The sequence below is a fragment of the Molossus molossus genome, unplaced genomic scaffold, assembly GCF_014108415.1.
Source record: "Molossus molossus isolate mMolMol1 unplaced genomic scaffold, mMolMol1.p scaffold_m16_p_6, whole genome shotgun sequence".
Taxonomy (NCBI): Eukaryota; Metazoa; Chordata; class Mammalia; order Chiroptera; family Molossidae; genus Molossus; species Molossus molossus.
In genome coordinates, this window is record NW_023425399.1 from 73,414,145 (window position 1) to 73,428,067 (window position 13,923).

A 13,923-nucleotide genomic window follows, 5' to 3' on the forward strand; every position below is an offset into this window, starting at 1 on the left:
ATGTGCTGTGGGAGTATTATGTCATAGACCAGAGTCAGGTGACATAACAGATGTGGAAGCACCTCGAAAACTGTCATTCACTACACAGAATCCAGGTGTATTTGTGTGAAGTTCTCTGTCAGCCTTGAGAGTTTAAGAAAGCAGTCCTGTTACATGAGCTGGTTTATGGGATGAGCAGAGATGAGCAGATATTTGCCTCTCCAACCTGCCCCTCTGCCTTTTTCAGGGAGAACTGTTTTCTTTTCCAGTGGAAAATGGTGTCTTTGCCCTGGCCAATGTGAGTCAGTGGTTAGAGCGTCAGCCCTCGAACCAGTGGGTCTCAGGTTTGATTCATGATCAAGGGCATATACCTGGGTTGCAGGTTCAATCCCGGGCCCTGGTCGGGGTGCATGTGGGAGGCAGTCAATCAGTATATCTCTCTACCCTCTCCCTTCCACTCTGAAAATCAGTGGAAAAATATCCTCAGGTGAGATTTTAAAAAAGAAAATGGTGTCTTTTTTTTTTTATCCTCACCCAGGGTCATTTTTCCATTTTTTGTTCAGATAGAGTGGGAGGGACAAAGAGGAAGAGAGAGAGAGAGAAACATCGACGTGAAAAGAACACATTGAGCGGTTGCCACCCGCACAACTAACCAGGGCCGGGGACAACGTGTAACTGAGGTATGTGCCCGTAGCAGGAACCGAACCTGGGTCTCTCTGGACCATAGGCTGACACTCTAACCACTGAGAAAAACTGGCCAGGGCGAAAATGGTGTCTTTTTTTTTCTCCCCTGCCAATTCAATGATCCATCTATTTTTCCCCTCTAATCCACCTTCCCTATTTGCATTATTAGACTAACAAACTGGAAAAAGTGAAAATGACCCTCCCAGCCCAGGCCAGAGAGCACTTTCCCACCAAGACCTCCTGTCCCTATGAGCTGGTCCACCATGAGCAAGGCTCAGTGCTAAGGACAGTAGCGTCCCCGCAGCACTGTGGAAGGGACAGGAATGCCAGGTGGGATGCAGCCAACAGGAAGAGGCCCCTCTGGTGTGGTTAACAGGACAGTGCCCCTAAACACCTGATAGCATTTTTTTTTTTTTTGGTCTAATTTAACTCTTTAAGTATCCCACAACACATATATGGTGCTCGTCACATAACAGGTCATTAATAAATATTTGTCACATTAGGGGGGGGAAAGGAAGTAAGTAGAAGGGAATCTTGATGCCAACCTGCACGGTTTTGCTGGGGACAGAACAGTCCCAGCTGACTAGGAGAACGTGGCCCGTGGCGGCGTCCTGTTGCTGCTGCTGCAGTACCAGCATGAAGGGTCCCTTCCCTGAAACACCAGTGGGAACTAGAAAGCTGTGTGCCATTAAGGTCCGTTCTAAATGCTTGGAGCGGAAGGGGTGAGCTTAGTAAATAAACATTTTTGTTAAAAGGAGAAACATACTGTCAACAATAGTATGGTAAAACAGTAAGCAATCCTTAATGTATATATTTTGTATGTCTAGATTTTTTAAATTGGAAGATTTATAAGAGGATAAATTTTTCACTATCACTTACGATGGATTTCATGTTATACCATGTGTATTTTTATGTTTTAGGTCCTCCTGGCCCCAGGGGTCCGAAAGGTGACAGAGGACAGCAGGGCCCCCCTGGTCCCACTGGCAACAAGGGACAGAAAGGAGAGAAGGGGGAGCCTGGGCCACCGGGCCCTGCCGGTGAGAGGGGCCCAGTTGGGCCGGTCGGCCCCCCTGGAGAGCGAGGCAGCAAAGGCTCCAAAGGCTCTCAGGGCACCAAAGGCTCCCGCGGGTCCCCAGGGAAGCCTGGCCCTCAGGGACCCAGTGGGGACCCAGGCCCCCCAGGCCCACCCGGCAAGGACGGACTCCTCGGCCCCCAGGGCCCTCCCGGCTTCCAGGGACTACAGGGCACTGTGGGGGAGCCGGGGGTGCCTGGACCACGGGGGCTGCCAGGCTTGCCTGGGGTGCCAGGCATGCCAGGCCCCAAGGGCCCCCCGGGTCCTCCAGGCCCATCAGGAGCAGCAGTGCCCCTGGCCCTCCAGAACGAGCCAACCACAGCACCTGAGGCCAATGGTAAGTCTGAGCACCAGGGCACAGGGGCAGGGTGTATGCTGTGGCTGGGCTGGCCCCTCCTGTGCAGCTCCATGCCCCCCACACCCCATCTTACCTGGTAGCAAAGGCTCCATGTGGGAGAGGCACCAGGCCCTGCTGCTCTCAGGTGGAGTCTCTCAGGCACATGTGTTTCTCTCTAAACACAGTCAGGTTCCCTAGCATTTGTTTGTTTAACTGAGTCAGGCCTTCAGGGACGAACATGTCCCTAGACATTTCCTTCATGAAAGTCCAAGGCTGGCCACTCCCAACCCTCCTGTCTTCGCTTTATGCCCTTCACCTGAGGACAGACATCCGTCACTTAACACACAAGTGTAACTTTCTGTTACTGAAACCCAGGCTTCATGTCTTTTGAGAAGGTACTCTAGATCGTTCATATTAAACCTTGGTAAAAACCCTAAATGCTGGGTTTGCAACCGAGCCTGTTTTTCTCTCCTTTGACCCACATCTGATTCCACTTGATTTCCTTCAGTACAACTCAGATCACCCTTCCGTTCTGGGAGCCCGACTGGGTTCTGGGTTCTCCATGCAGTTGTCTAGAGGTTCCATGAGTCCAGACCGACACTGACCATCTGTACACTCACTGCCTTCTGCTGTGGTTCCTGTTCTCTGCCATTGTAGAGACTAATCCAGATGCAGAGCCACAAAGTCCCAGCACAGACTTTTTTCAGATTATGTCGTTTTAACTGTGTGCCCTTCAGTTCCCTGTACTTGTCCTTGTTCCCAGCGTGTCCATGAGCACCAGTCACAGGCTCGGCACATGGACACGGGGGCTGCTCCTGCCCTGCAAGGGAAGCAGGGCCATGGCCACGGCCTCTTAAACACAGCTGAGGGAGGCAGGGTGCTTTGGATGTTTTGTTTTTAATCAGTGTTGTAAACCTTTGCCTTCCTAGGCTGCCCTCCTCACTGGAAGAACTTCACAGACAAATGCTACTATTTTTCGGTTGAGAAAGAAATTTTTGAGGATGCAAAACTTTTCTGTGAAGACAAGTCTTCACATCTCGTTTTTATAAACACAAGAGAGGAACAGGTATGTTTGCAGCATACTTAGAGTTGGGGAAAACTATAATTTAGGGATAGTTTACATCTGGAAATTGCATGCTTACTGGGGAGTCAAAGATATCAAGAATGCATGGTCACATAAACACAGAAGGCTGCATTATGGAGATTTGGGTTTTATCCAGTGACAAGAAGCATTCCTGGCATGGGAATTACAGCCTCTCGCTTCCACCTGGAAGATTGCTGTCAGGCCTGGAGAAGTGTGGCTCCTCCGGTGGCTGTCAAAAGCAGTAATGCAGAAGAGACGCCTGCGGGCTGGCACCAGGCACCTGAGGAGAGAGGCAAAGAGGCATGAGCACCATTGGGGTGGAGTGAGGTATAAGGGACCAGACATGTGGCCCCAGCAGGGTCAGGAAGAGTAGAAAAGGCCATAGAGCCCACAAGGGATAACAGTGGTTATCACTTACAAGGCCCTTATTATGTGCCAGGCACCGTGGAAGGCATTTTCTCTGTTAAACCTCACAACAACCCTAGTAGGGATGTTATTATCCCCACTTACAGATAAGAAAACTGAGACCCCACAAGGTTTAAATGATTCATTCCTAGGATGACAAATAAATGCAGAGCTGGGCCTGAAAGTGAGGTCCATGTAGCAGCAATGCTGATGCTCTTTTTCCAGTGCCACCCGGTTCCAGTGGCCTCCTTCCTTTTCCCTACATGTCTCCAGCAAACACAACCCTGAAAACAGAAGCTTCCCACAGAGACTGACTGGGAATGAGCCTACAGTGAGTTACTGGGGTTTAGGATACACAGAGCTGGGCCCAATCCCAGCTCTGCCTTATCTTTATTATGTAGGTTGTTGTAAGGTTTAAAGACATGTTCCATGTGACACACAGGACACCTGGACGTGGCAGCTGGCCCAGGGGAAGAGCTTGATGATGCCAGGGCTGCTGCTATTGTAGAACTCAGGAGGGATGGGTAGGAGGGGATGGAGCTGGTTGAATTCACTGAGTGCTCTGGGTGATTTATTTTTTATTTATTCTCCTTTTTTAATACTTAATTTAGTAATACTTTTATTACAAATGTCCCTCCTTTTTCCCCCTTTGATATCCTCCTCCCCGCTCCTGCGCCACCCCCACCTTCACTGTACTGTAGTCTGTGACCATTAGTTATGCATATAAGTTCTTTGGTTTATCTCTTCCTGCCCCCGCTACCTCCCTCCCCTCTGGGGTTTGTTAGTCTGTTCCCTACTTCCCTCTGGTTTTGTTTTGTTCATCAGCTTATTTTGTCCATTATATTCCACAAATAAGTGAGATCTTGTGATATTTGTCTTTCTCTAATTGGTTTTTATTTCACTCAGCATAATACTATTCAGGTCGAGTGGTCTGGGTGATGTAGAGGAGGAAGGGTATCACTGAAATATCACTTATGAGTTTTTGAAAGGAAAACTGTCAAAGCCCCAAAACCATGCAAAACAAAACAAGTACAATAAAAAAAAAAGGACAGCAGCCCTGACTGGTGTGGTTCAGTGGTTAAGGCGTCAGCCTGTGCACCAAAGGACCATGGGTTCGATTCCCAGTCAAGGGCACATACCTGGTTGCAGGTTCAATCCACCTCATGTGGGAGGCAGCCAATCAATGTGTCTCTCACATCGATGTTTCTCTCTCCCTCTTCCTCCCTCCATTCCTTCCACTCTCTCTAAAACTCAATGGAAAAAATATCCTCTGATGAGGATTAACAACAACAAAAAAGAGTACAGCAAAAGCAGTGTAATGAACTAACAAACATTCTCTTTAAAATTGTCCTTTTCGCCTATATGTTGGGGGGAAGCCCCACAGACATCTGTTCCAAGAAATACTAATGCAGCATCTCTGGTTTATTGTTCAGCAATGGATAAAAAAGCAGATGGTAGGGAGAGACAGCCACTGGATCGGCCTCACGGACTCGGAGCAGGAAAGCGAATGGAAGTGGCTGGACGGGACGTCTCCAGAGTATACGTGAGTGCTCAGGAACTTCCACGTGGGTGGTCAGAATCTATTGTTCTGTTTTTCACCTTTTGCCTGACCCCCTACAATTTCTTCCTTAACAACTTTATGTCCTAGACTCTCCTCACACTGAGGTTCCTGGTACCAGTTGTGTATTTCTATGAAGGGAAATTGTGGTCGGGATTCTACATGCTATAAAAAGTATAAAAAGTAGGGGTTTTCTTTTTGTGGAGTGAATTTTTTTATTTCTGTGAAAACACACGCACACACATCAAATTCATAAAAACCACACTTGTGGCCGAAACATTTTCTTTAAATGCTGCTGTGATGGAGAAGGAGGCCTGGATGACCTCAGGCATGTTCATAGTACACCCCAGCCATGTTTCTGACAAGGGCTGGGGAGCTCCCTTCAGGATAACACCATCTGTGCCCCTAACCCGGTTGGGCTTCTGTCCAGAGCGTGATTATGAACTTCAAATTCACATGGGAAGTTCAAGTGCACCACAACCAAAGGTGTTTGTGGGATAACCATCTCCTACGGGCTTGAAGATTCCCGGTGTGGTCTGATGTGGCCTGAGTTCTCTAAAGGCAGCAACGAAGAGTGGAAGCATGTCACAGCACCTTCTCAGAAGGGGCCCCGAAGTCTCCTCAAGCTTCCTTCTACCCTGGGGTCCACCCTGATCCTACCCAAGGTCTGACTGAAGATGATTAAATTGTGCCAATTTAAATTTCACTTCTTCCTACTCCTGCTTTGCCTCTAATGGATGTGAAAATAGGCAATAAACTGTAGCAAATGGAGCTGAATTTATAAAAACCCACCTCTGAATCCTTTCCTTTGCTGGAGACAGAGAAGACAGGGCCTGCAGAGGTGCCCATAGGTGTGAGGGCATCTCAGCTTCGGGAGCATGTCCGGAGCATGGAGGAGACTGCAGTATCCATGGCACCAGGAGAGGAGAAAGCAAGGGCATTCCAGGTCTCAGCCGGTGTCACGAGCATTAAGGCCGGGCCTGTAGGAGCCAAGGAGCAGGAGTGGGTCAGAGGCGGTGGGGAGGCCACAGCTACACAGGTTGACAGAGAGGCTTCTCTGTACTTGTAAATGCTCCATGTGAAAAGAATGATTAGAAGATATAAACATCTGTAATACTTTCAACGATAAAGATTTAAGAAAGAAAAGAAGAAAAAGATACAGGTGGACCAGAATAAGGCCATTTCTTTTTTCTTTTTTTTTTTTTAAGCGACCAAAAGTCAAGGTGGAACATTTGAAGATTTTAGGTCTGCTGAAGGTGAGCCTCAGCCTGGCCCTAGGGCAAGTAGATATCAGCATGCTGGCCTAGCAGATATCCCGCCTGCTCCCCTCTGCGCCTGTCCTTGAGGAGAGGAAATGACACCACGCCCTGGTTCGGGACGTGGCGCTCAGCCAGAGGAGAGTGCCCGTCATGGCAGAGGTGCACGCCAGGAGGCTCAAAGCAGTTGAGAGCTGGCACCTAGAATCGGAGCAGTGGAGGATTGGAGGGGGTGTGAGAGGCAGAGATGATTAAAGGAAAGGATAAATCTATGACTTTGACAGTTAAGAATGCCAAAATCTTTTTTTTAAGGGAGTCAGAGGGGAGCTGAAAAATCAGTCTCCTCCACTTTTCTCACAGCCATAAATGCAAAAAGGTCTGGGTTAGACTCACTAAGAAATTCAATCTTAAGCCTTCCTCCAAGAAAAAAAAGTGGATTGGCCCATATGGAATGGATTGAGGAGAAACATTACTGTCTACGCCAGCTCTCCCAAGGTGGAAATTTTCTCCTCTTCCCCAGGCTCCAGCAAGAACTATATGATTTGAAAGGAGAGCACCAGCACCGGTACCTGGGACCTGAGAAGGATTACATCATCAGACACCTTCCCAGGGACTCTGTCCCCGGCCACAGCCACCCTGGAGCCTCCTGCGAGCTTTGGCTTCTGCACCGAGTCACAGTACAGACTGTGCTTCTCAAATTCCACCCAAAGGAATACCCCCAGGATCAAATTTTAAAAGCAAGAATAAATTAGGCAGACATATTATGAGGCCTCAATAACTGAAGGCTAATTTAACTTGACAGAGAATAATAAACATCGCACAAACTAGAAAGAGAGCCAGTGCAGCGAGGGGAGAGAGCACGTGCCCTGGAGTCAACGGTCTGGGTTCCAGACCTTGACCAAGCACTCAACAGCTAAATGACCTTGTGAGAGTTACTCAATGAAGTGAATTCCTCCATGTCCTCCTACAGAAATGAGTGTCACGAAAGGACCTACATCGGTGTTGCGACTATTAAATGAGAAAATATATATAAAGTATTTAGTACAGTACTTGGCCTACGGGAAATGCTCAAGAAATGTCACCTGCTAGTGTTGGTATTGTTAATACTATTATTGTCATAATTCTAAGTATTTTCATACTAATCAGTAATTGCAGAAAAATACTACCTAGCATTTATATATTATACAGTATCCCGATTGAGACACCACACAGTATCCCAGATATCATAGTAAGTTTGTAGAGAAGACAAGAATGTTCTCTGCCATGCCTTGGCGTAGGGACTGGGTGTCAGGCTCTAGGAGTCTCCTACCAGAATGAGTCTCCCCAAACACTTCTCCATCTGTTCAGACTCACCTTTATCCTCTTCTTTGCTTCTGTGGCCTCTAGGCACTGGCTCTCTGCTTCCCTTTCCCTTGCCACAGATTGCCTCTTACCCCTTTTACACACACTCACCCTCACACGCCCTTTTGAAACTGTTTCAGGGTTTTGCAGTTCCTGTCAAAGAGGAAATAGACAAGGGACAAAAGGCTCTCTCCTCTGCCTCTTGCAACCTCTCCATTTTTTATGCTGATATCTGATTAAGAAAGACAGTGCTGGAATAAACAGAGGGCAACAGTCACCTAGACTGGATGCCAAAGGCTGAGGGCACACACAGATCTGAACTGAAGTTTATTTCCCATAAAGCATATGACCTGACTCACTGACTCTTAGGACTAATTACTGAGGAAAAGAAACTGTCTGCAATGTCTCAAAACAGTGCCCAAGACAGGGTCCCAGATGCTTTGGGTCCACATGCCAATAAAATTCAAAAACAAAGACCGGAGGGCTGACATACATTGCCAAAGTTTTATTTGCCAACTATGAACATGGGTTTTAAAAATCACCTATCAACAGATCTCAACACTAAAAATAAACAAACAGACAAACAAACCCTACAATCCTTTTCAAGAAAAGACAGCTGATCATCACACACACACATTAACACACATTGTCCTTACTTTTCTCCTTTCACCACAGATCTATGAAAACTTCATTCCTGGCCAGCACCCCTCCCCACCAGCTTGGGATCCACTGGCCCCCAGTCCTGTGGTAATAGTCAGGGGTTATCCCAGAGCACCCACTGTGAGCCAGCCTCCATGCTGGTCCGGCATCTTCTCCAGACTGTGTGGGCAGCAGTATGAGCAAGAGGTGGTATTCTTCCATTTATGTAAGAAAATCTGATTTCCAGGACCATAATCCAGAAGACATATTTACCAACCCTAAATGTGGACATAGAAAACAGCAGGGCTTCAAAGGAGATTTCAACATTCTCCTCTCAGTCAGTAACTGGTAGAAAAAATAGAAAAACCAGAAGGGATATAGTAGACACTACCAACTCACCAACTAACTTGACTTTATGCACATTATGGAACATCTCACCCAACAACTATAAAAAGAAAAGAAGAAAAAGATATAGGTGGACCAGAATAAGGCCATTTCTTTTTTAAGTGACCAAAAGTCAGGGTGGAACATTTGAAGATTTTAGGTCTGCTGAAGGTGAGCCTCAGCCTGGCCCTAGGGTTCCAGTACACACTCCTTTTAAGTACATATGATATGTTCACCAAGATAAACTGTACACTGGGCCCTCAAACAAATCTCAATAAATGTAAAAGCAATGGAATTATACAGAGTATGTTCTCTGACAAAAATTGAAGTTAGAAACCAAGAACAAAAAAAATAGCTATAAAATCCCTAAATATTTAGAAATTAAAGAACACACTTCTAAATAACCCATGGGTCAAAGAAGAAATCACAAAGGAAATTTGGAAATGTTTTAAACAACATGGAAACATAACATACCAACTTTTGGGTGGGGGCGGGTGCAGCTAAACCAGTGTTTTAATGGGCAATTATAACTTTAAAACATTTAGAAAAAAATTTTAAGTTGGAAATCAATGATCTATGAAAGAAGGGCAAATTAACCCCACAGTAAATAGAAGGAAGGAAACAAGACTGGAAGGAATGAAAAGGAAACAGACAAACCAGAGAAGATCCGTGAGCCAGGAGCATGTTCAAGCTAATCTTTCTACTCTTGATGGAATACATACAGGTACATCTTTTGACAGGTTGTCACTGTTAACAGAGGCTGTGTTAGCGAATCAGATACAAGTGGGATGTGTAGACTCTGCCCACTGGGTCAGAGTAGAACTGTGAGGTAACATTTTAAGGCCTTGCCTGCTTACAGTTGCCCACCTTGGATCACCAGAAATGTGATATTCTTCCTGAGCATTTCCCAAAACACACTGAATCTCCTTTATTCTTGCCCACTTCTTGGTCCCCTGCACAGGACATCACTTGGTGGGAGTATGCTGTCAAGTTATGAGTGACAGCTTTCATCTCTACATCTCAAAGATAAAACATGGGTCGCCCTTCTGTCCATGCAGACTGCTCCATATATTATATAATAGAGAACCATAGAATGGTGGGGACCAGAAGGGAACCCTCATTGTCATCTAACTCAGTAATAACTCACTCTGGTCCATGCTTTATGTTTCTATCAGAGTGGCACTGGCTTAAGCCACTAGACAGAAATCTTCCACTGTACAGACCCTTCTAGCAGGAGAAAATTCTACAGTAAAGAAATACTTCTCACTAGTAAGATTTTCCTATTTTGAAGCCAGGCTCTTACCAGCAGAAGTTTTTTGGCCTGGAAGCCTCAGTCAATTTTGTGGTCGATGAGAAAGTTACTAAATTGTGAAGTTGGAAGGGGTGATTCCCAAGATTGAGACTTTGTGTTCTGTCTCCACTAAGGTCAGCCCAGAATCCTGAGTGAGGGTCACACCCGCAAGCTGATGTGCTTGTGCGTCTCCAGTTCACTGGAGCAGAGAGTCCGAGTGCTTCAAGCTCTCTTAACTACACACGTGTGTTGCTACCCAACCACTCCTGAGATCTGTGTATCATAATACGGGATTCAGGGATTTTCAGCCTAGGCCTCTGTCATTCTTTTCCAAAAATCAATCCATGAATGAGGCTGTGCTATTCAAGCTGAATTTTGTTTCCAAAATATGTACATTGTGTTTATCAAACATGTTCTGTTCTGTTTTATGACAAGCGTGCAGACTGAGAGGGTTTGCCACAAATCCCTCCATGTGATTTTAGCTTTTTCAAAGAGATGCTTTGAGACTCTGGGTGCTCAGTCTGAAGGACAGACTGCCCCTCCCTGCAGCCTGGCGTCAGGCTGCCCCACTACCCACCCACACTGGTCCCACCTCAGTCACTCCACTCACCTCCACAGAACTGCATTCCATTTTCAGTCCTGAAGGAAAACCTTGAGCCCTTTATGTGAGGAATTCCAATGACCTGGGAAAACAAATGGAGAATGATGATAAAAATTATTTTTCTTATCAGTCAATTATCTTTTTGTCTGGTCTGTGAATCCCTTTTATCTAATTAAAATTATAAGGAAATGCAAGGGGAAAATATTAAGCAGGTCCTCTATCAGAAACCATATTTATACAATTTCCCAATTAACTGAAAAATAAAGAATATCAAATGTCCCATCATTATACAGTCAGGAATCACAGATCTCAAATTCAATAAGCAAAATTGGAATTGAGCCCCCTCACAATACTGACAGAAATAAACAAAATGTACATTAACAAGAGCACACTACTCAAGCATCATTGACATTTCCAGAGGGTTTCTACAAGGTGGACAGAAATTACAAAAAAGTATCCATGTGCCCAGCCCAAGTGGCTCCATTGGCTGAGCACTGTCCTGTGCACCAAAAGGTTGCCAGTCTAATTCCCAGTCCAATACCTGGTCAGGGCACATGCCTGGGTTGCAAGTTCGGTCCCAGCCAGGGCACGTGCAGAAGGCAACCAATTGACGTTTCTCTCTCACGTCGATGTTTTCCTCTCTCTCTCTCTCTCTCTCCCCTCCCACCTCCCCCCCATTCCCTCTCCTTTCCTCTCTCTCTCTCTGCATGAGGATTTTTTTTTAAAAAAGCATCCATGTGAAAGTAAACTATTTTTCCTTCCAACTTCATCTCTTTCTGGTATCACTGTGGCAGTCTGAGATTTTTAATTCATTTGTTTCTTGCCTGCTATTTTCTATAAGGGCTGGGGCTCTGTCTATTCTCCATTCTGCTGTGTTGCCATCACGTAGAATTATCCCTGACCCATAGTAAGTGCTCTGAGGATATCTGTTGTGTGAAAGTGTGAATGAATTAGTATTTTTAACTCTCCCTCCTAACTATCACCCTGTTTTTTCTCTCATCAGTTGACAGTTTCATCTAAATTGCCTTTTCATCACTAGATTTATTTAAATAAGGTCACTCATCTTTTTTTTTTTTAATCCCAAAATATACATTTGGTGTGGGAGAGTCTATTCTACTTTTTGCTCCACCCTTTAACTATAAATTTCAACTGATTTTGCTGGTTTTATTGTCAAAAGATACAAAACAGTTGGGCTCTTTCCTGGGCTGGTCCTAGGGCACTATGGCTGATGGGATGATGAGTCATAGTTTATGGGAAGCACCTCCTGCTGCAGATGTTCTTTCAGACTCTGAGGCAAGCTTGTCCTCTCAGGCGGTAACCACAGGCTTCTGTGCAAGACCTGCTTCTTACAGAAACTTTAGTTTTCCAGTTTTGAGTCTTGAAAGTACATCTAACTTATTGAATGAAAACAGAATCAAGAACAGCAAACTCTGGCCCTGGCTGGTGTGGCTCACAGGTTTGATTCCCAGTCAAGGGCATGTATCTGGGTTGCAGGTTTGTTCCATTAAGGGCCATGCAGAGGGCAGCCAATTGCTGTGTCTCTCTCACATCCATGTTTCTCTCTTTCTCTCCCTCCCTCCCTTCCACACTATCTAAAAAATAAAAAAATCAATGGAAAAATGTCCTTGGATGAGGATTAACAACAACAAAAAAAGAAAAGCAAACCCTGGCAAAGTGGTGATTTGAGCAGCAGCATCCAAGTTAACAAGCCCCAAGTGAAATCATCCTAAACAAAACGTGTTTTTAGGACTCTGTCTTCCAAAAAAGGCAGTGAAATGTATGAGTCATTTCCAGTAAGATTAAATTACTATTTCTTTCTAAAGCAATCAACCATCTACAATTTAGCCAGACAACCATAACCAAGTGTTTGTAATTGTAGGTTCTTGTAAATGTATATCAAGGGTCTCTCACTTTCTCTGCCTGACTCTGACTTGTTAGAGAAGCAAGGTATCAAAATGTACACCGGTCCCTAGGTTTTCACAAGAGAGTGTATGTATCATATTCTCAGAGTGCATATAAATTCCACACAAATATTTACACACATGCCCAGAAGTCAGCATTGCAGTACACATGAGAACATTTTCATTCGTCTATGTTGAAGGATTTACTCCCTCAGCATTGTGATGAAGCAGCTCAATTAGTTGATTTCATTGTGACAAAGAAAACAATCTTGTAGGGAGATGCTGGAATGCATACTGTATTCCACTGCAATAAGTGAGTCATAATCTTTTTGCGAGTAGAGGGTCTTACCTTCAATTTGTATAAAACAACATCTGTGAAGCGTAACAAAACAAAGCACCATAAAATAAGATATAGCTGTATTCTTCAAAACAGCTGGTTCTTATTCTGAATAAGAACATGCATGGGCCCTCGCCAGGTGGCTCAGTTGGTTGGAGCATTGCCCTGTGCACCAAAAAAGGTTGTGAGTTCAGTTCCTGGTCAGGGCACATTCCTAGGTTGAGGGTTTGATCCCAGTTGGGGAGCATACGGGAGGCAACCAATCAATGTTTCTTTTACATCAATGTCTCTCTCTCTCTGTGTCCCCCCTTCCCCTTTCTCTATCTCTTAAAAAAAAATCAATAAACATATACTCGGGTGAGGATAAAAAAAAGAGTATGCATGGATTTCTTTTTTATGTTAATAGTTTAATTCCCTTTTTTCCCTCCAATTTTTATTAATTTATTTTTGTATGCATGGATTTTTAAACAATGCATTTTTATTCTAGGACAAATGACATGCTTCAGTTTTTGGTTGTGTTTATTTTTATATTTCTTACTGCTTTTGGGTAAAGAAAACGTCTACGTGACTTTAAAATAACACTGAATTTCTGTTTTGTTAAAGAAATTGGAAAGCTGGACAGCCAGATAACTGGGGCCAGGGCCATGGGCCAGGAGAAGACTGTGCTGGGCTGATTTATGCTGGGCAGTGGAACGATTTCCAGTGTGAAGACATCAATAACTTCATATGCGAAAAAGACAGGGAGACAGGTAAGCAGCAGAGAGGATTTAAGAGGGAGCTGCAGAGCTTATATCCTATTAAAGGATAAGAGAGCTCTGAATCCAGTCCTGGTTCTGACACTTACTAGCTGGATAGGTTATTAACTTCAGGGGAATAATAATAGAATCCTCTTAATGAGGTTGTTGTGAGGACACAATAATACAGTGATACCTCGGTTCTCGAACGCCTCGGATTTCGACCAAATCGGTATTCGACCAGGAGATTCGAGAAACTTTTGTCTTGGAATCCGAACAAATATTTGGAACTCGAACTTCCGAGATGAGCCGAGTTGAGC

The 13,923-nt window shown here is 44.9% G+C and overlaps 1 protein-coding gene across 1 annotated transcript in view; it reads left to right on the forward strand.

The window, feature by feature from the left end:
- Positions 1 to 13,923, forward strand: part of COLEC12 (collectin subfamily member 12) — a 217,065-nt gene that overhangs the window by 191,833 nt on the left and 11,309 nt on the right. Inside the window, exons 6-9 of the mRNA XM_036245806.1 lie at positions 1,584 to 2,072; positions 3,002 to 3,138; positions 4,995 to 5,104; positions 13,473 to 13,618. Of these exons, the coding sequence (XP_036101699.1) occupies positions 1,584 to 2,072; positions 3,002 to 3,138; positions 4,995 to 5,104; positions 13,473 to 13,618 (882 nt within the window). The remainder of the gene's footprint in view (positions 1 to 1,583; positions 2,073 to 3,001; positions 3,139 to 4,994; positions 5,105 to 13,472; positions 13,619 to 13,923) is intronic.